The sequence below is a fragment of the Rhinoraja longicauda genome, chromosome 28 (genome assembly GCF_053455715.1).
Source record: "Rhinoraja longicauda isolate Sanriku21f chromosome 28, sRhiLon1.1, whole genome shotgun sequence".
In the NCBI taxonomy this organism is placed as follows: Eukaryota; Metazoa; Chordata; class Chondrichthyes; order Rajiformes; family Arhynchobatidae; genus Rhinoraja; species Rhinoraja longicauda.
In genome coordinates, this window is record NC_135980.1 from 10,998,567 (window position 1) to 11,018,198 (window position 19,632).

General features: G+C 45.0%; 1 protein-coding gene across 3 annotated transcripts in view; it reads right to left on the reverse strand.

Moving 5' to 3' along the window:
- The window catches only part of LOC144607295 (uncharacterized), a 40,794-nt gene that overhangs the window by 20,797 nt on the left and 365 nt on the right, over positions 1–19,632 (reverse strand). The window contains exons 1-5 of one of the 3 annotated variants that reach the window (XM_078424031.1): positions 19,294–19,627; positions 18,503–18,926; positions 12,016–12,359; positions 3,096–3,222; positions 2,721–2,845 (exon numbers count right to left, since the gene is read on the reverse strand). In XM_078424031.1, coding sequence (XP_078280157.1) covers positions 2,721–2,845; positions 3,096–3,222; positions 12,016–12,359; positions 18,503–18,897 — 991 coding nt within the window. In that variant the 5' untranslated portion in view covers positions 18,898–18,926; positions 19,294–19,627. Of the gene's footprint in view, positions 1–2,720; positions 2,846–3,095; positions 3,223–12,015; positions 12,360–18,502; positions 18,927–19,141; positions 19,256–19,293; positions 19,628–19,632 lie in introns of those variants that run through there. The other 2 variants (XM_078424032.1, XM_078424030.1) reach the window with 2 other exon arrangements.

Below are 19,632 nucleotides of genomic sequence, written 5' to 3' on the forward strand. Positions count from 1 at the left end.
AACAGATCAGCAGAAATGACGCTCATGGGGAAATGGTCCAGCAAGCTGCTTAAAAATGTACTTATACCACATTAAAGGAGGAAAAATAAATTATATGGACCATCTAAGTAAAGCCATTCCCTGTCCAATCAATCCTTAAAGTTCTTCTCACAATTATTTAGAGACTGATGGCTAAATTGAGAAATTCATCAATATCCTGATGTAGTTTGTCCACAGAATCTCACCCGACAGACAACATGCGATCCTATTCCCTGCGTACATTATATTCCACAGGAGGGCAGACCTAACCCAAAGGTGCCGTACATTGAGACGAGGTCTGAAGGCTGACATGAGACCACCATGTGGTCTTGGTTAGTTAGTTAATTAGTTAGAGATACAGTGGTGGAAATAGGCCCTTCGGCCCAAGACCACGCCGACCAGCGATCACCAGTACACTAGCACTATTCTACACATTAGGGACAATTTTTAATTTTTACCAAAGTCTACACACTAGAGCCAATTAACGTACAAACCTGCACATTTTTGGGATGTGGTCGGAATCTGGAGCACCCCGAGAAAACCCACGCGGTCGCAGGGAGAACGTACAATGAAACATAGAAAATAGGTGCAGGAGTAGGCCATTCGGCCCTTCGAGCCTGCACCGCCATTCAATATGATCATGGCTGATCATCCAACTCAGTATCCTGGACCTGCCTTCTCTCCATACCCCCTGATCCCTTTAGCCACAAGGGCCACATCTAACTCCCTCTTAAATATAAGCCAATGAACTGGCCTCAACTACCTTCTGTGGCAGAGAATTCCACAGATTCACCACTCTCTGTGTGAAAAAAAACGTTCTCATCTCGGTCCTAAAAGACTTCCCCCTTATCCTTAAACTGTGACTCCTTGTTCTCGACTTCCCCAACATCGGGAACAATCTTCCTGCATCTAGCCTGTCCAACCCCTTAAGAATTTTGTAAGTTTCTATAAGATGTTCAGACAGCACTCGAGGTCAGGATCGAACCTGGTCTCTGGTGCTGTAAGGCAGCAACTCTAGTACTGTGCCACTGAGCTATCTTGAGTCATCAGGTCAAACATGAGTATGGAAACTGCCTCTTGATTACAGCTAACTATCCTCTCTCATCTGATGAATCCTGTACTTTGAACAACACTTGGAAATACTAAAAAAGTAGCAGGCACAGCATGTTCTCTGAGTGAGGGACAACAATGTTCAACCAAGAACAGCTTGATAAGACCGGCCCTGGCAGAGTGGAGCTGCCAAATCCTGAAGGACTCAGTTTGGACCAGTGCAGGCATTGAGTAAACATGAGAGTAAGCCAGCGTGACCTTGTCCTCAAAATGAGTGCCCACGGCAGAGCTCACTGCAATAAGGAGCCAAAACTCTCACTTTCACGCTGAGGACACCCTTCACTGTGTATTGTGGCACTGCCATCAAATGAAATGAGATTGGCTCTGCACAAATTTAGCAGCTCCAAACTTAGCAGAAATAATGTACTTCCACTACAATGTGTAACCTCAAGCAGATGATGCTCGCACTACCATTACTACCAAGGCGGAGAATCACCCATCTCAAAGAGTGCAGAAAGCATTCAGTAGTAGCACCAGGCATATCTTCTGTAGATCGAGTGCGATCCTTCCTTACAGGACCACAGATGTAAAACAGCAAAAGGCGACATTGCTGAGGGATTCTGCATCGGATGGGTCAGATCAAAAATAATGCAGTACTGCCACATCAGGCAGTAGAATAAGCTCAATAGCTAGCAGGAGGAGGAATATCAAAGAATATCCCCATCTTCAACAATGAGAAGGCCCAGAATGTGAGCATTTCAGTCGGGTGCCTGCAGTACACATGGTGAACCAGAAAACGGAATGAAATTCCGCACTTCTGTGGAGCCTATAGCCGAAACATTCAAACAGACCAAGCTGGAAAATAAATCCTTAAGTATTGGTTTTACAAACCATTGTTTGGCAAGAGGTTAAAATGTCAGTGGACAAGCATTTTGGAGGTTATAACACGGTGGCACAGCAGTAGAGTTGCTGCCTTATAACGCCAGACACACAGGTTCAATCCTGACCATGGGTGCCGCATGTAAGGAGTTTGTATGTTCTCCCCGTGACCTGCGTGGGTTTTCCCCAGGATCTCCGGTTTCCTCCCACATTCCAATGACATACAGGTTTGTAGGCTAATTGGCTTAGTAAAAATTGTAATTTGTCCCTAGTATGTGTAGGATAATGTTAGCATGATCATTGGTCGGCATGGACTCGGTGGGCCGAAGGCCCTGTTTTCATACTGTATCACTAAACTAAACTTGACATATTTTAAGGTGATTATGGAAAGGAGTAAGGATGGTTCAGATGTTAATTTTCTGTACTGCGAGGAGGGCAATCTCAGCACCATGGAGCAGGATCTGGTAAATGCAGAAGGAGAACAACCATGAGTGGGTAAATCCACATCCCACAAGTGGGAGTCTTTAAGAGTGAGAGACTCGTGTTCAGAACAAGTGCAGTAAGTCTAGGGTAAGCTGGATGTCATGGGAAATTGAGTGTTTGTTTAAAAGGGAGCATTTGCAAAGCACTGAGAAAGGGGAAGGGCCTTCAAGGAGCAGAATGAAGGGGGGGGGGGGGGTTGCTGAAGAAAAAAATTAGAAAAAATGGGACATTAAAAAAACACGCAAATAAAATCAAGATCACATCTGGTGGCTAAGTTCTCAAGTCCGTACCATTATCATCGAGTGTCAGGTCTACAACCTCAGCAGATGTTGTCCGGTGCCCGGGCGGAGCCTGGACATTGGAGGGTGTCAGTTTCTTCACAGTGCGGCCAGTCCACGCTCCCGACACCGACGGCCTGCAAGGGGTGAGAGCAATGGGAGTCATCCAATACTTTCCATGGCACATCATACAAACCTAGTTCAACACCTTACGCAAACTAACATAAACTGAGAAACTGTCTCCAACATACGACTAGTCTTTAGTATTGCTGCGGAGTACACAGAATTAGCAATCATACTTTACCTCCAGCCTGAGGTCAACAAACTTTGCTAAGTAATTGTAGCATCACCATCAGGAGGCTGAACAGAGCGCGTACATCGGCTTACCTTTCATCATCTACAATGTTGATGATCTCCACCTCACTGTCGCTGGAAGTGATGTTGACCTCTTCGCTAACTGGCAAAGATGACCCAGGTAGTGGTTCAACAACCAATATGTCTTCATCCATAGGATCTGTGGTGGGAACAATTTTTAAAGATTAAGACAATACAGCATGAAAACAGGGCCCCCAACCACGTGTATCTGAGCTGGTCCTATTTGCCTGTATTTGTCCCCTATTCTTCTATCTATCTAATTGTACAAGTGTCTTTTAATTGTAATTGTACCTGCCTGCATTTCCTCCGGCAGCTCATTCCACACACCCAGCAATCTCTGTATGGAAAAAGTTGCCACACAAGTTCCTTTTAAATCTTTCACCTCTCACCTTAAATCTACACCCTCTAATTCTTGATCCCCTAATTTTGAGGGGGGAAATGAGCCATTCACCTCATCTGAGCAACCAGAACTTCACACAATACATCGTGTGGTCTCAACTACCACTTGTACAATTACGACAGGATGACCTAACACCAATTTCACTGATCAATGAAAGCAAGCATGCTAAACAACTTCCTCACCATCCCGCAACACCATTTTAGAGCACTATGTACCTTGCAGTCTCTCTGTTCTATAACACTCTCCAGGGCACTACCATTTCTAGTTTTATCATGTATAAACATTAAGTGTAGCTTTCTGGTCAGTTGCCACCTCTAAATAAGTTCTTTCGTCATGAAGCTGGCTATTACTTCATGTGCAAAGACCTCCAAGACATTCTGGTTATCTAATGTTCATAATCATAACAAAACTAATGTGCCTCCAAATGCCACATTAACACATTTGGTCATATGCCACCAGAGTTATTATCTCGATGTCATCCATCCCACCCCCACTTAATCTACATCTGAAATTAATTTATATTCTTTCATTCCCATTTTGACATAGTTCATGTTTCTGGTCTGACCCCCAATGGCCCTCACTCCATTGACACCAAGCATTTCCATCATTTTTATTTCAGATTTCTAGCATCTGCAGGTTTTGATTTTCACTCTACTTCATCTTGTGTTAATCCACATTCATCACCCTGGTGTCAAGTCAAGTCAAGTCAATTTTATTTGTATAGCACATTTAAAAACAACCCACGTTGACCAAAGTGCTGTACATCTGATTAGGTTCCAATGGAAAAAAAAAAAAATGAAACATACAGTAGCACGCAAACAGTTCACAGCGCCTCCTCAATGAGCCTCAAACGCTAGGGAGTAGAAATAGGTTTTGAGCCTGGACTTAAAGGAGTCGATGGAGGGGGCAGTTCTGATGGGGAGAGGGATGCTGTTCGACAGTCTAGGAGCTGCAACCGCAAAAGCGCGGTCACCCCTGAGCTTAAGCCTAGACCGCGGGATAGTGAGTAGCCCCAAGTCGGCCGACCTGAGGGACCTGGAGTTAGAGAGGGGGGTTAGAAGATTTTTGATGTGGGGGGGGGGGTGTCCATTTAGGGCTTTATACGTGAATAGGAGGAGCTTGAAGTTGATTCTGTACCGTACAGGGAGCCAGTGGAGAGAGGCCAGAATCGGGGTGATGTGGTCCCTTTTACGGGTACCCGTCAGGAGTCTCGCTGCGGCGTTTTGGACCAGTTGCAGGCGGGACAGGGAAGATTGGCTGATCCCAGTGTATAGGGAGTTGCAGTAGTCTAGGCGGGAGGAAATGAAAGCGTGAATGATTTTTTCTGTGTCGTCGAATTGGAGGAAAGGTTTGATTTTAGCTATGGTTCGAAGTTGGAAGAAGCTGGCTTTTACCACAGCGTTGACTTGCTTATCAAATTTTAATGCAGAGTCAAATATCATGCCGAGGTTTTTGACATGCGGTTTGACTAGGCAGGATAGACTTCCAAGACTGCCTGTTATCAATTTGATGGAGTCGGGGGGGCCGAATAGGATGACCTCAGACTTGCTCTCATTTAATTGGAGGAAGTTCTGTGCCATCCAACATTTTATGTCCTCAAGGCAGTGTAAGAGGCTGTTTAAATTTGACTGGTTGTTGGGTTTCAGGGGGAGGTAAAGCTGAGTGTCATCGGCATAGCAGTGGAAAGAAATGCCGTGCCTTTGAATGATTTGGCCAAGGGGGAGCATGTATAGAGAGAAGAGAATGGGGCCTAGGATGGAGCCTTGTGGAACTCCGCTGGAGAGGCTAGCTGGAGCAGAGGAATAACTGCCTATGTTGATGGCGAAACTCCTATCTTTGAGGTACGAAGCGAACCAGCTCAGGGCAGTGCCATCAATGCCAACCGCGTACCGGAGACGGTCAATAAGGATGGTGTGGTCCACTGTATCGAACGCTGCGCTGAGGTCGAGAAGGAGCAGGATTGCACAGTCGCCGGTGTCGATGGCGAGAAGCAGGTCGTTGTGTACCTTCAACAAGGCAGACTCTGTGCTGTGGTGGGCTCTGAAACCTGACTGGAAACTTTCCAGGATGGTGTTTTGGTGCAGATAGGGCACTAATTGGTTTAGGATTGCCTTTTCAAGGACTTTTGACAGGAATGGCAGTTTGGAAATGGGTCTGTAGTTGCTAGGCAAGGTGGGGTCTAGGTTAGGTTTTTTCAGTAGGGGCTGGACCACCGCGTGCTTGAAACTGGTTGGAACAGTGCCAGTGGCCAGAGAACTGTTGATAATAGAGAGGATGCTGGGACCGGCTATTGCAATGACATCCTTCAGAAGGGCAGTGGGGGCAGGATCAAGGGGGCAGGTTGCAGGTTTCATAGCGGAGACAAGCTTTGCAAGGGAGGATAGAGTGACGGGTTGGAAGCAGTCCAATTTAGATGAACAGACTAGTGAGACAGCTAGGTCACGGGTGGGAGGGGAAATGTTCATTCTAATGTTCTCAACTTTGTTGGTGAAAAATTTAGCGAATTCCTCGCACTTAGCAGGGGACCCAACTAAGCTGGTACTGGGGGCGGGACATGACAGAGGTAATTGTTCTAAATAGGACCTTGGAGTTGAGAGTTTTTGGAAATAAGGTCGGAGAAGTATTGTGCTCTAGCAGACTTTACTGCTTCCTGGTATTTGAGAAGATTGTTTCTCAGAATTTCGAAGGAAATTTGAAGCTTGTCACATTTCCACCTCCTTTCTGATTTTTTGCACTCCCTTCTTAGGGCTTTGGTGGAGTCATTGAGCCACGGCCGACCTTTGGGCTTAGGCTTTTTCATTTTAAGGGGAGCGATAGAATCCAGGATGGACGAGCAAGTGATATTAAGTAAAGAGGCGAGATCCTCAGTGCTGAGATGGGGGGGAAGAGGCCTCAATAGTGCAGATGTTGGGGGCAGCTGTGAGAGCCTCGGAGAATTTACTGGCAGTCAATGAATTTATGTCGCGGGAGTAGCGAACAGGGAGATGAGATTTTGCGGGAGATAAAGGCAGAGATGCGTCAAAAATGATAGCGCTGTGGTCCGATAGACAAGCTTCAGTAGTTTCGATGTTGTTGATTGGGAATCCGGACGATAACACTAGGTCGAGAGTATGGCCTAACTTGTGAGTGGGTCCCGTGGTGTGAAGAGTCAGATTGAAGGACTCAACCAGGTGCATAAATTCACTCACAAGAGGCTTAGTGGGACAGCAAACATGAATATTAAAGTCACCAAGAATCATGATCCAGTCAAATTTGGGCAAAATGCTAGAAATCAGATCAGCAAATTGGGTGATGAAGTCCTTATGCATTTTTGGTGGGCGATACACAAGAACAATTAAGAGGGGATAGGCTAGGCCTACTTTAATTAGTTGCACCTCGAAACTGGAGAAATGATCAGCGTTCAGGAGGCGGCAGTTGAAATGCTTCTTAAACACAGTGGCTAAGCCCCCACCGCGTCCGGAGAGCCTAGGCGAGGTGAAGAAGTTACAGTTATCAGGACAGAGTTCCACGAGTGGAGCAAGCTCACCAGGGTTAAGCCAGGATTCTGTGAGCAGTAAGAAGTCCAATCCACGGCTGATGAAGAAGTCGTTGAGGATGAAGGTCTTGTTCTGTAGGGATCTTGTGTTGATCAGGGCCACTTTAGCAGGGACAGCAGGGACAGCAGGTGAGCTTCGGTCTGGTAGCGGCTCCCACGCCAGCGGGCGGAGGTTCAGGGAGACCACGCCGCTGCGCTTCACAGGTGGCCTTGCTGGGAGCCCACGGGCCGGCAGTCCAGGGACCGGGATGATCGGTCGAAGAGCGGCATACCTGAGCTCGAGGGAGCGCCGGTGGATGGAGCAGTAAGGTCGACCAGGTCCGACTTCGCAGCGCTGGGCGAGGTAGGCCACTGTTGGATGAGCGCGGGCGAGGTTTTTTAAATTTTCTAATGTTCCCGCGCGTTTACCCCGCCTCCTAGCGCGGTGCGTGCGGCGGTGGATGTAAGGCTGGGCCTGCACATCTACCGGGAGTTGATCGAGGAGCGATCGCTGGAAGAAACTTTGTCCGGGACCTGGGCTGAAGAAGTCGACGACGGAGGGTCGGATCAACAGGAGGGTTCGGCGCTCGTAAACCAAAGTGGCTCGAAGAACACTACGATCTCCAGGTGAGCGACGACAGGCAGCCAAACACAACGGCGCGGCCATCTTGGTGTGGTTCTATCACCCTCTACTATAGGTCTGTGAGGTATCTTTGGCATCAGAAAGTCTTTCCTCTGAATTGGAAAGTTCCCGTCCTCATGTTTCACCCTGCATTGAAATCTGGAACATGAAATATAGAACAGGACAGCACAGGAACAGGCCCTTCGGACCACAATGTCTGTGTGGAACATGTAGGAAAATAACTGCAGATGCTGGTACACATCGAAGGTCTCACAAAATGCTGGAGTAACTCAGCAGGTCAGGCAGCATCTAGGAGAGAAGGAATGGGTGACGTTTTGGGTCGAGAGCCTTCTTCAGTCTGAAGGGTCTCGACCCAAAACGTTACCCATTCCTTCTCTCCTAGATGCTGCCCGACCTGCTGAGTTACTCCAACATTTTGTGATACTGCCAATTTAAACTCATCTCCTCGACCTGCACATAATCTATATTCCTCCATTCCCTGTCTACCTATATGCCTGTCAAAATGCCGCTTAAATGTCCTTATTGTGTCTACATTCGATAATGTAGAGAAGGCTATGCCTTTTAACCTTTGACATTTCCACCCTGAGAAAGAAGTTCTGACTATCTTATCTCTGCCTCAGTGTTATATATACTTGTATCAGGTCTCCCAAAGCATTCCAGAGAAAACAATCCAAGTTTGTCAAAACTCTCCTGAGAGCTAATACCCTCAAACACAGGCAGCAATCCAGTAAACCTCTTCTGCACTCTCTACAAAGGCTCGACATCCTACATCTACATAGTGGGGCGACCAGAACTGCAGACAATACCCAAACCCCAGCCAAACCAGTCACATAAAGCTGCAGCATGACTTTTCAGCTCTTATACTCAATGCACTGAACGCAGGCATACCATATGCCCTCTTTACCTCCCTATCTACTTGTGCTGCCACTGTCAGCATCCCTAACATTCCTCTGTACATCAATGCTCTTACGGTTCTTGACATTAACTCTACACTCTCCCCTTACATGAGACCTCCCAAAGTGCAACACCTCAGCAACTGCAGCACTGAGGGTGCACAGTTTCTCGGACGTCGGGTGGGCATAAAAAGCCGCGGTACTATTTTGAAGAGAAGGGTTAATTAACTTTGGTGTTCAGACCAAAGTCATAAATGCAGTCCATCTGAGAATACTCAGAATGCTTTTTCTGGAAGCTTGTTTGTACAAGCTGGCTGTTGTTTCCCATATAATAAGAAGTGATTATTTAATGGGTGACCAAAGTACATAAGATTGTACAGCATTTTGAAAAGATGTCAAAGGTCCTGTGTAAATTTGAATGTCTTTACTGTATCTGGAAAGGAATAATTTTTAGCTCTATCCCCTTATAAATTGCACTCGTACAGTTTCAAGGACCATCTCATCAGCACCAGTTATAAAGCAAAAACAGCACATCTAGCAAAGTATTTTCTTTCAAAGCTTTAAAATAATTTATCAGAAGATTGTTGGCTTTGCGACAGTTCTAAACTGTTGACAAAGCTTCTTAACAACATACAATAATTTCTCTGATCTAATGGGCAGTCAGTATTTACTTGCTGGATTTTAACCGGTGGTAGAATTTTTTTTGCTTGACTATCTGCATAATTAATGAATGAGACTCGGATTTTGTTTCTTTGTAACATCGCTAATTATATCTGTTACCTAGGTAGCAGCATTTCAAGCCCGAGAACTTGGTGATGTTTGGAAATTTGATAAGAATGTTGAATGTTGTGATCAATTGTCACCTGGTGCAATAACTGCAGGTGACAATTGATGTTGCCCGGAGGTTGATACATTAAGTGCAGGTGAATGAAAGGTACTCCTGTGTTCTGAGAAGTGGGGCAAAGCAATGTTTCGAGTGTTTTTTGTTCTTTTGGGTGGCAAGTGGAGGAGTCACAATCTCAAGAAACAATTGATTACATTTCACAATACAACATCCGTGACAGGGAACAGGATAGTTTAGGGAGTTGTACACATGCCAGTTTGAGCGCGAGGTGGACCGGTGAATCAGATTCCACTGGAATCAACAGTCACATCAAACGTGATGCTCGTAGCCCCTTGGATTACAATCTTTCCTGTGATGTCTGTAAAGAGGATCTGCTCTTGCCCTTCCTCATATCGAGATGAGCCCATTCAGTGACTGACATTATCGCCAAATAGCGCAGCTATTTTTCAATGGCTCACTATAACAGTGCTTGGATTAACTTAGATTCAGAAGAATCCGGGGAAAGTGATATTTTGGAGATGGGAATGTCTTTCCCAAGAGTTTATCTATATCTTTATCTTTGGGGAAAAAAGTAGATACGACTTGGGAAAACACTCGATCAGATACAATGGATTTGTTAAAAAGGAAAGTAATGTTTGGTACTCACGGATATATTTGAAGTGATAATTTGGTATATTTAACCTTTCTAAATGTAGTAGAACATGGACAGAATGCATAGCCAGGTGAAAATGGGATTGTGTAGATTAGGGAAATTGACACTATTGAGACATTTGGACTTTGGTATCGAGAACACAGATATGAAAATTGATAAATGAAAGATTGGCACACACAAAGAGGATAGTGTTTTTATTAATTTTTTAAGTTACATCTATTGTGATGAGGAATGTGATGTGAAGCATTTTGGAAGGATATCAGGAAAGGCAAGTAGATTTATTGAAAAGAACCCAATGATTGTGAATTAGATTGGGGTTTAAACTTATCGGGAAGAGGATAAAAAGCACAAAAAAAGAAAGCTTTTGACAGACACCAAGATCTCAACATTGAAACAAAAATCTGGAAAAGTACAGAAGCAAAAGGAGAAAAATTTAAAAGAAATGGGGTCAACCTCCATACATTTTACAAATTCCAAAAAGCAAAGTTAATAACATTTGAAAACAGTGGCCAAGTTTGTGGCAAAACACAAGTAAAGTTCAGAATGAATATTCAGCATTTTCCTTCACAAAACAGTGGAAGATACAGGCATTAACTTTCAGGAGATAAATGTGAAGAACTGGAAATAATGAAGGAGACAAATTAACAACTGACTTATTTAAAAGCTTGTCTCCAGGTAAAATCAAAGGAAACAAGGCTCCAATGCTGTTCTTGGTTAAACAGGGAGCAGGGGATAACACAATAATAATCCACTCTGATTACAATAATACCATAAGAGATGTGTTGCCATTTACAGACCATATTGTTGAAAGTTTGAGGATGACCTCAAAAACTTTTCCTGGGCCACTTTAATCATTAATAATTAAATAATAAACGGGAATTCTGAACACCTTAAAAGGATTCAAAAGGGAGAGGTAGCGCTTGGTCAATAGCACAATATGTCATAAAAAGCTGGAGTAACTCAGCAGGACAGGCAGCATCTCTGGAGAAAAGGAGTGAGACCCTTCTTCAGACCGCTGAGTTACTCCAGCTTTTTGTGTCTTATCTTCGGTTTAAACCAGCATTCGCAGCTCCGCCTTACACAGCACAATATGTCATTCTTGTTCACAGGCATTTTTGCCATTAATTTCCATTTGCTGCGGAGAAAATGCTGCTGAACCACCACCACCACCTCACCCTGCTGCAAACCTCACCAAGAGGTATTGCAATGTGTTCTTAAATAGGGAATTCTAACATTGTGATCCAGAGACCAGTGAGGGGCTATAAATAGCAAGGATGGCAAGTGTTGTGGAGTGGTTACTCCATTTGCCAGCTGTTCTTATGAATCACAGACCAAACAGCATGGAAACATGTCATTCAGCCCATCTCACCCAATGTGGGCCGACCAGTGTGCACCCTTCCATATTAGCCCAACGCCCAGCCCTTGGCCTGTATCCTTCCAGTAATCGGTGACTGAAGTATTTATCTAAACAAATGTTGTCATCAATCCAGCTTCATGAACCATCTGTACAGGACCTCAGAGAATGCATGCTCTTACTTAGATCCAACTTAGCATGAATAAATCTGAAGGGTCTCGACCCAAAACATCATCTATGCCCTTTCTCCTGAGATGCTGCCTGACCCGCTGAGTTACTCCAGCATTGTGTCTATCGTCAGTGTAAACCAGCACTTGCAGTTCCTTCCTCCACCCTGAAACATGCTGTGTGCCTGAAAGACCTTCATCTGTACGTAAATCTCATGTGCTTCTTAAGAATATATAGCTACTAATCAGCATTCAAGTGTTTTAATTGATTTAACATGTCCAAATAAGTTCTTATTATAGTAACTGCCATCCGATAAAAACAATTGTATTTTAAATAAAAAGTGGAAGGTCAGGACAAGAGAAGGCAGAGGGAGGAACAGAGCTCTCTGAACCTCCCAGCATCACTAGACTCTAGTACAGTAATTCCCTGGGAAGAGCCTGTTCTGTTTGATTACCGTACTGTACCTAGAGGTTCCTGATGGTTGGCCTGGTCGTTGTCACAGGTAATAACCTCATCGAGTTCGGAATTGCTGCTGGAGCCTCCGTCGCTGGAGCTGCCGATCCACTGAGGGGTGCATTTCCTGCGGATCACCACCTCCCTCGACCTCCGGATTCGCTGCATCTGGTCTTTCTGTTTCTGGGTCCTCTGACATTTCTTCAGGCGAGGCAGCTTCCGAGAGGAAGAGCTCACTGCCTTAACGTTGGACCGGCTGCTCTTGACATCCTGGGCCCCAGAAGATGAGGCAGCACCAGCCACACTTTCCTGATGTTCCCCTCCAATCTTTTCGGGTGGGCTGGCATCAGGGGCCCTGGGATAGAAAGTCAAATTATTTCATATCGTCATCTACACAATACAAAACACCATAAATAGGTCCAATGGCAAATTAACCAAAGGGCAGGGGGAGGGGAGGATAAACCAAGGCACCAGTAACATTTCTGGCATGACAGAGATTGAGGGGAGGCATGATAGTAGTATATGAAATTATGAGTGGCCTAGATTGGGTAGACAGTCTGAACCTTTTGTCCAGGTGGAAGTGTCAAAGGTTAGAGGGTGGTGATTTAAGGCGAGAGGGCAAAATTTAAAGGAGATGTGCAGAGGTTTTTGTTTTTACACAGAGAGTGATGGTGCTTGGAACATGCTGCCAGGGGTGTAGAGGCAGATATGAAAGAGGCATTTAAGAGGCTTTTAGATATGCAAATGGATATACAGGGAATGGAGGGTACAGACAAGCAGAGATTAGTCTAACTTGGCATCATGTTTGGCATGGGGATTCTGGGCGAAGGGTTTGGTCCTGTGCTGTAGCGTTCGATGCTCCATGTTAAAGGCACACAATTGCTTTAGGGTTCAGTAGTTGAAGGAATCAATAATGGAACAAGTTTTTTAGATCTGTCAGTGCATAATGAAAAAGGATTAAATAATAACCTGGCAGTTCACAGGCTATAGGGGAAAAGTGATCAGATAAAAATTGTTACAAAAATCTTATATTCTTCAAACTGAAACCAATGTCTTAAAGCAAAGTACAACAACATGCGATGAGCGTTGCCTCTGAAATATTGGAACATAAAATTTATGAAATGTAAATGTGAGTTGACTCTATGCCAGAACTGGTGGGCTTAAGTTGCAAGGATGGGCTTGTTAGACTAGAACTTTTCTCACACCCAGCATCCAGCTCAACTTGTCCATGCTAACCAAGAAGTCCATCTAACCTGGTCCCATTTGCCCGTGCCTGGCACAAACCCCTCCAAACTATTCCAATCCATGTACCTGTCTAAATGCATTTTTTTAATGTTATTGTACCCGCTTCAACTACTTTCTCTGGCAGCTTTTTCCATTTGCATGCCACCCACTGTGTGAAAAAGTTGCCCAGCGGGTCTCTTTTCAAACTTCCCCTTTTCACCTTAAGCCTCTGTCCTTTTGTTTTTGATTCCCCAACCCTGGGAAAAGGACTATGACCACTCATCTGTTTGTACTACAAAGGCTAAGGGTGGTGTTACCGAGGTATATAAAATCAGGAGGGGCATAGATAAGGTAAATAGTCAGTCTTCACCCCAGGCTAAGGGAGTCTAAAACCAGTGGGAATAAGTTAAAGGTCAGAGGGTGAGATTTAACAGGGACCGAATGAGTAATATTTTTCTCCACAGAGAGCAGTTGGTATATGCAACAAACTGTCATTTGAAGTGCTAATGGTGGGTACAATTACATAGAAACATAAAAAGCAGGACGAGGCCATTCGGCCCTTCGAGCCAGCCATTCAATATGCTCATGGCTGGTCATCCAAAATCAGTACCCCGTTCCTGCTTTTTCCCCCCATATCCCTTGATTATGGCATTTGGAGAAGTACATGCATAGGAAAGATTTGGAGGGACATGGACAAAGTGCAGGCAAGCGGGACAAGTTTGGTGAGACAATTTGATCAGCATGGATGAATTGGGGTGAAGGACCTATTTCTGGACTCAAAAGTAAAAAGAAGCAATGGCTAATATTTTTAGAACAAAGATGCAAAGATCCAAAAGGGAGAATGGTGTAGCCATAGCGAACAGATTAATAATGTTGGCAAGAACAGCAAGTCTGACAGGAGGGAATATGTCGTAACCTAGCAGTGATAACAAAAACAAAAAGTAGAATGGCAACAATTCGCAAGAAACAAAGTGCTTGTAAGAGCTACCATAGATATTGAGTCAGAGTTGTACAGAATGGCCTGCACAGAAACAGGCCCTTTGGCCCACCTTGTCCATGCTGACCAAGTTGGTTCATTGGACTAGTCCCGTTTGCGTTTGTTTGGCCTATAGCCCTCCAAACCTTATCCATATCTCTGTCCAAATGCCTATTAAAAGTCATAATTCTATCCACATACCTAAACTTCCTCTGACATTTCATTCTGGATACGGACTAGCATCTGAGTGAAAATGTTGCCTGAAGTCTCTCTTAAATCTCTCCTTTCTCACCTTAGGCCTAAGCTCTCTAATGTTAGAATCCTTTAACCTGGCAAAAAAAATTGAGCATTCATTTTACTCATGCCCTCATGATCTCTTCTACCACAATAAGGTCACTCCTCAGCCTCCTACACTCCAAATAAAAAGTCACAGCCAATCCAATCTCTCCCTCTAACACAAGCCTACAAGCCTTTTCCAACTTAATGGCATCCTTCCTCTAGCTGGGCAACCACAACTGCACACAGTACTTCATCAAATGTGGTCTAACTGATGCCTTGTATAGTTGCATCCCAAGCTTAACCTCAATCTACCCTATTTTTCATCATCCTTTTATGTTTTCTAATGCATTTCCATTTCCAATTTTCTGGCCTGCTACCAATCCTCAACATTGCAAATAGTTTTCAACTTGATACCATAAATCAGAAGCAGTCTAGGTCCACTACTTCTGGCAACAAGACACAGCCAGCACACATCACAATCAATTTGATCAAATTCAAGTCTGGAGGAAAGAACACTATAGAAACACTTTGCCCCACTGGAACTTTCACAAAAATGTATACAGGTAGTTCATCTAACATTGACTTTCATAACAAATTGCATATAATGCAATTGATGAATTAGCAAACTTTTTTTTTTTTGCGGGCCTATTTATTTATAACATGACATTTATTGGAAACTAGAGAGGCACTTACAATTGATTTTGGAATTTGTCAAGCAGAAAAAAATGCTGTCTTAATTGCACAATCAAGGGGGAAAAATGTTTTTACGTAACCTCCCCTCAGTAATCAGACGCCGTTGCCTATAAAGAACACCGGTTCCCAGCAGAGTTCCCTTTTCCACATTATAATGTTAGAAGCTAGTCTGCATTTCTTTTAACAGCAATTAACCTGGCTTAAACCTGCCCATTTGTTGGCTTAGCTTGTAACCTATCTGCAGTAACAGACACTATTGTCTCATAAGAACAGCCTGTCAGTTTCACGAGTGTCCATTGAAATTGACAAGCAATCGCTTCTATTGACACGTGTATTGATATTCTGATAAACAATAAACAGAACTGTCCCGGCAGACCTATTGTTTCTGCCAGTTCATGTCCCACCGAACTTATTTCCACCTACCTTGACTCCATCCTGTCCCCCCGGTCAAATCCCTCCCCACCTATATCCAAGACACCTCACATGCTCTCCGTCTCCTCGATAACTTCCGGTTTCCAGGCCCCACTCCCTCATCTTTACCATGGATGTCCAGTCACTCTGCACTTCCATCCCCCACAAGGATGGTCTTGAAGCCTTCCATTTCTTCTTCGACCATAGAACCAGCCAATTCCCCATCTACTAACACTCCTCCGCCTAGCAGAGGTGGTTCTTACCCTTAACAACTTCTCCTTTGACTCCTCTCATTTCCTCCAAACCAGAGGCATAGCTATGGGCACTCGCATGGGCCCTAGCTATGCCTGCCTCTTTGTCAGGTACGTCGAACAATCCTCGTTCCGGACGTACACTGGCCCCATCCCCGAACTCTACCACCGCTACATCGATAACTGCATTGGTGCTACCTCTTGTACCCATGCAGAACTCACTGACTTCATACACTTCACTACCAATTTCTATCCTGCTCTTAAATATACTTGGACTATCTCCAACATATTCCTACCATTTCTGGACCTCACCATCTCCATCACAGGAGACAGACTAGTGACGGACATCTACTATAAAGCCACTAACTCGCACACTTATCTGGACTACACTTCTTCCCACCCTGTCTCATGCAAAAGGACTACCCCTACTCCCAATTCCTCCGTCTACGCCACATCTGCACCCGGGATGAGGTGTTTCACACTAGGGCATCAGAGATGTCCTCATTCTTCAGGAAACGGGGCTTCCCCTCTTCCATTATAGATGAGGCTCTCACTAGGGCCTATTCTACATCCCGCGGCTCTGCTCTTGCTCCCCCTCCCCCCATTCGTAACAAGGACAGAATCCCCCCCTCGTTCTCACCTTCCACCCCATCAGCCAGCGTATTCAACAAATCATCCTCCAACATTTCCATCACCTACAACGGGACCCCACCACTGGCCATATCTTCCCATCCCCTCCCCTTTCTGCGTTCCGCAGAGACCGTTCCCTCCGTAACTCCCTGATCCATTCGTTCCTTCCTACCCAAACCACCCCATCCCCAGGCACTTTCCCCTGCAACCGCAGGAGATGCAACACGTCCCTTTCCCTCCCCCCTCAACTCCATCCAAGGACGCAAACAGTCTTTCCAGGTGAGATAGAGGTTCACTTGCACCTCCTCCAACCTCATCTATTGTATCCGCTGCTCTAGATGTCAACTTCTTTACATCGGCGAAACCAAATGCAGGCTCAGCGATCGTTTCGCTCAACACCTTCGCTCAGTCTGCCTTAACCAACCTGATCTCCCGGTAGCTGAGCACTTCAACTCCCCCTCCCAGTCTGACCTTTCTGTCATGGGCCTCCTCCAGTGCCATAGTGAGGCCCACCGGAAATTGGAGGAACAGCACCTCATATTTCGCTTGGGCAGCTTGCAGCCCAGCGGTATGAACATTGACTTCTCCAACTTTAGATAGTTCCTCTGTCCCTCTCTTCCCCTCCCCCTTCCCAGTTCTCCCTCTATCTTCCTGTCTCCACCTATATCCTTCCTTCGTCCCGCCCTCCTGACATCAGTCTGAAGAAGGGTCTTGGCCCAAAACGTCACCCATTCCTTCTCTTCTTAGATGCTGCCTGACCTGCTGAGTTACTCCAGCATTTTGTGAATAAATACCTTTGATTTGTACCAGCATCTGCAGTTATTTTCTTACACTACTCTGACAAACAATGTTACATTGAGTCATTAGCATTTTTAGCAGTAACAGATGTAAACTTGTAACTGTTAAAAAAGATCTTTACTTCGCGAATCCTGAGAAATAACTGTTATTGCGCATCTGAAATGCTTTTCCCATTGACAGATACAATTGTCTTTATGACATGATTTTCTATAACACAACCTTTCTTAGGAACCCAACTATGTTATAGAACTACCTGCACATCCCCAGTACAAGTATCAGTATCTAATTCCTCCATTCAGAACCCACAGCACATATGGTGACGCATGTTCACTGCATGTAGTACATAGCGGTGTCCCTCTTGGAAGTGTCCAGGCTGTTTTTATATGCACACAAGCCAAGAAGCAAGGTGTGTTGGTACTAATATCACCGTGTTTTCAGGGAATACTTGGATTCTACAGAGGGAAAACAAAACTGTACTGCGAGTCCCTGGCACATTACGGCAAGAGTCTCTACCTGTACCCCTTCTACGGACTGGGGAAGCTGCCACATGGATTTTCCAGGATTAGCGCTGTATATCTCACAGCATATACCCAAACTCCATTATAAATGCATTACACATCCATTATGTAGAAACATGGAACTGCAGATGCTGGTTACACAAAATGACACCAAGTGCTGGAGTAACTCAGCAGGCCAGGCAGCATCTCTTGGAGAACAGTGAAGGTCAAGAAATATCACCTATCCATATTCTCCAGTGATGTTGCCTGATGTTACTCCAGCATTTTATGTCCATTTTAATGTCCTTGTGGGTGTCTGGGGTTATGGGGAGAAGGCAGGAGAATGGGGTTAGGAGGGAGAGATAGACCAGCCATGGTTGAATGGTGTAGACTTGAGTAGCCTAATTAGGCTCCTATCATTTATGACATGATCCATTACCTGGTTGAATAAGAATTATTCACCTGACCTAACAACAGATTTAGGCACATTCAAAGGGGGCTCAGAACTGGAAGTTGTACCAGCATATGTATTCCTTTGTTAGCAGATCACTAGAACAAATAGTGCTGCATAGGGTTTTTAATGGCCATGAGCAAGTGGGGGGAAAATTATCAGGTGACCCCATGTGATTAAAAATGTTATACCAACTTATTCTTCCAACCGACCCATTGGTGTTTAATCAAAATTATTCGCCAGTTTTCTCCTTTTAATCAGATTGTTTGTTAAGCTTGTTACTCCTACCTGTCAGTCCCCGTCATCATTCTCCCCTCATTCTTCTCCGATAGAAGTTCATCAGATTCGACTAGGTTGATGCTGGAAGATGGCGATGTCTCACCCGCACTGGAAGAGTCATCGCTTGTGTAAGTATAACTTCGCACAAGGTGCCTGTCAGTTTGCAAAGCAAGTTTGAGCTCCTTTGAGAAACTGGAGTGTTCAGGTTTCAGACACTCCATCCATTGGACAGGCTGCTGTTCTTTCACCTCTGGACTCAAAGGCACCTGGTTGCTGTCTTGAATAATACCATTAAATGGCAAAGGGCAAGAACCATCCAAGCCAGTTGGTGGTGTTGTTCCCTTGAGTTCTTGCTCTGTGCTGGATGCATGGGAAATCTCTGGCAATTCTGCTGTTGGTTCCATTGTCAACACGACACCAATGTTAAAGAAACCTATAGGGCAAAATATGCGTAAAAAACATTTTTTTAAAGTATCTGTAATTTAAATGTATTTGACTGCATCCTTTCCCATGTAATTTCTCCAGTTTTAGATTTACATCCAATCTTGACATTAGAGCTACGCAACATGGAAACAGACACTTTAGCCCAAATTGACCAAGTTGCCTACCCGAACAAGTCCCATTTGTCGGTGTTTGGCCCATATATACCTCTAAAACCTTCAGATCTTGTGATTTGTGACACCTCTACCAATTCGACCAGAACTGCACACAATACTCCAAATGAGGCCTAACCAAAGTAATTTTTGCACAGTGACAACATATTTGCCAAGTTTATACTCAATACCCCGACCACTGCACACCTTCTTTACCGACTGATCCACTTGTGTTGCCACTTTCGGGGAGCTGGGAATTTGCACCTAGGCGAAGGGTGGAATAGGGGGGGGGGAAATAGGTGAGAAAGAAATAGGCGGGCAGTCATAGGGGAAGATGAGATGGGGAGCAACATGAGATGGGGTCGGAAAAGGAGGGGAAATCGGCGGGAGGGGCAGTCATAGGGAAGGTGGGATGGGACGAGGGAAGGAAGGGGCGGGGCACGGGTTGGGGGGGCCGGGAAGGGTGGAGCGGGAGTGTGGAGTGCGGGTGGGGGGTCGTGCACGGCCGCCGCCTGCCCCCTCCCGGTCCCCAGTCCCCAGTCCCGG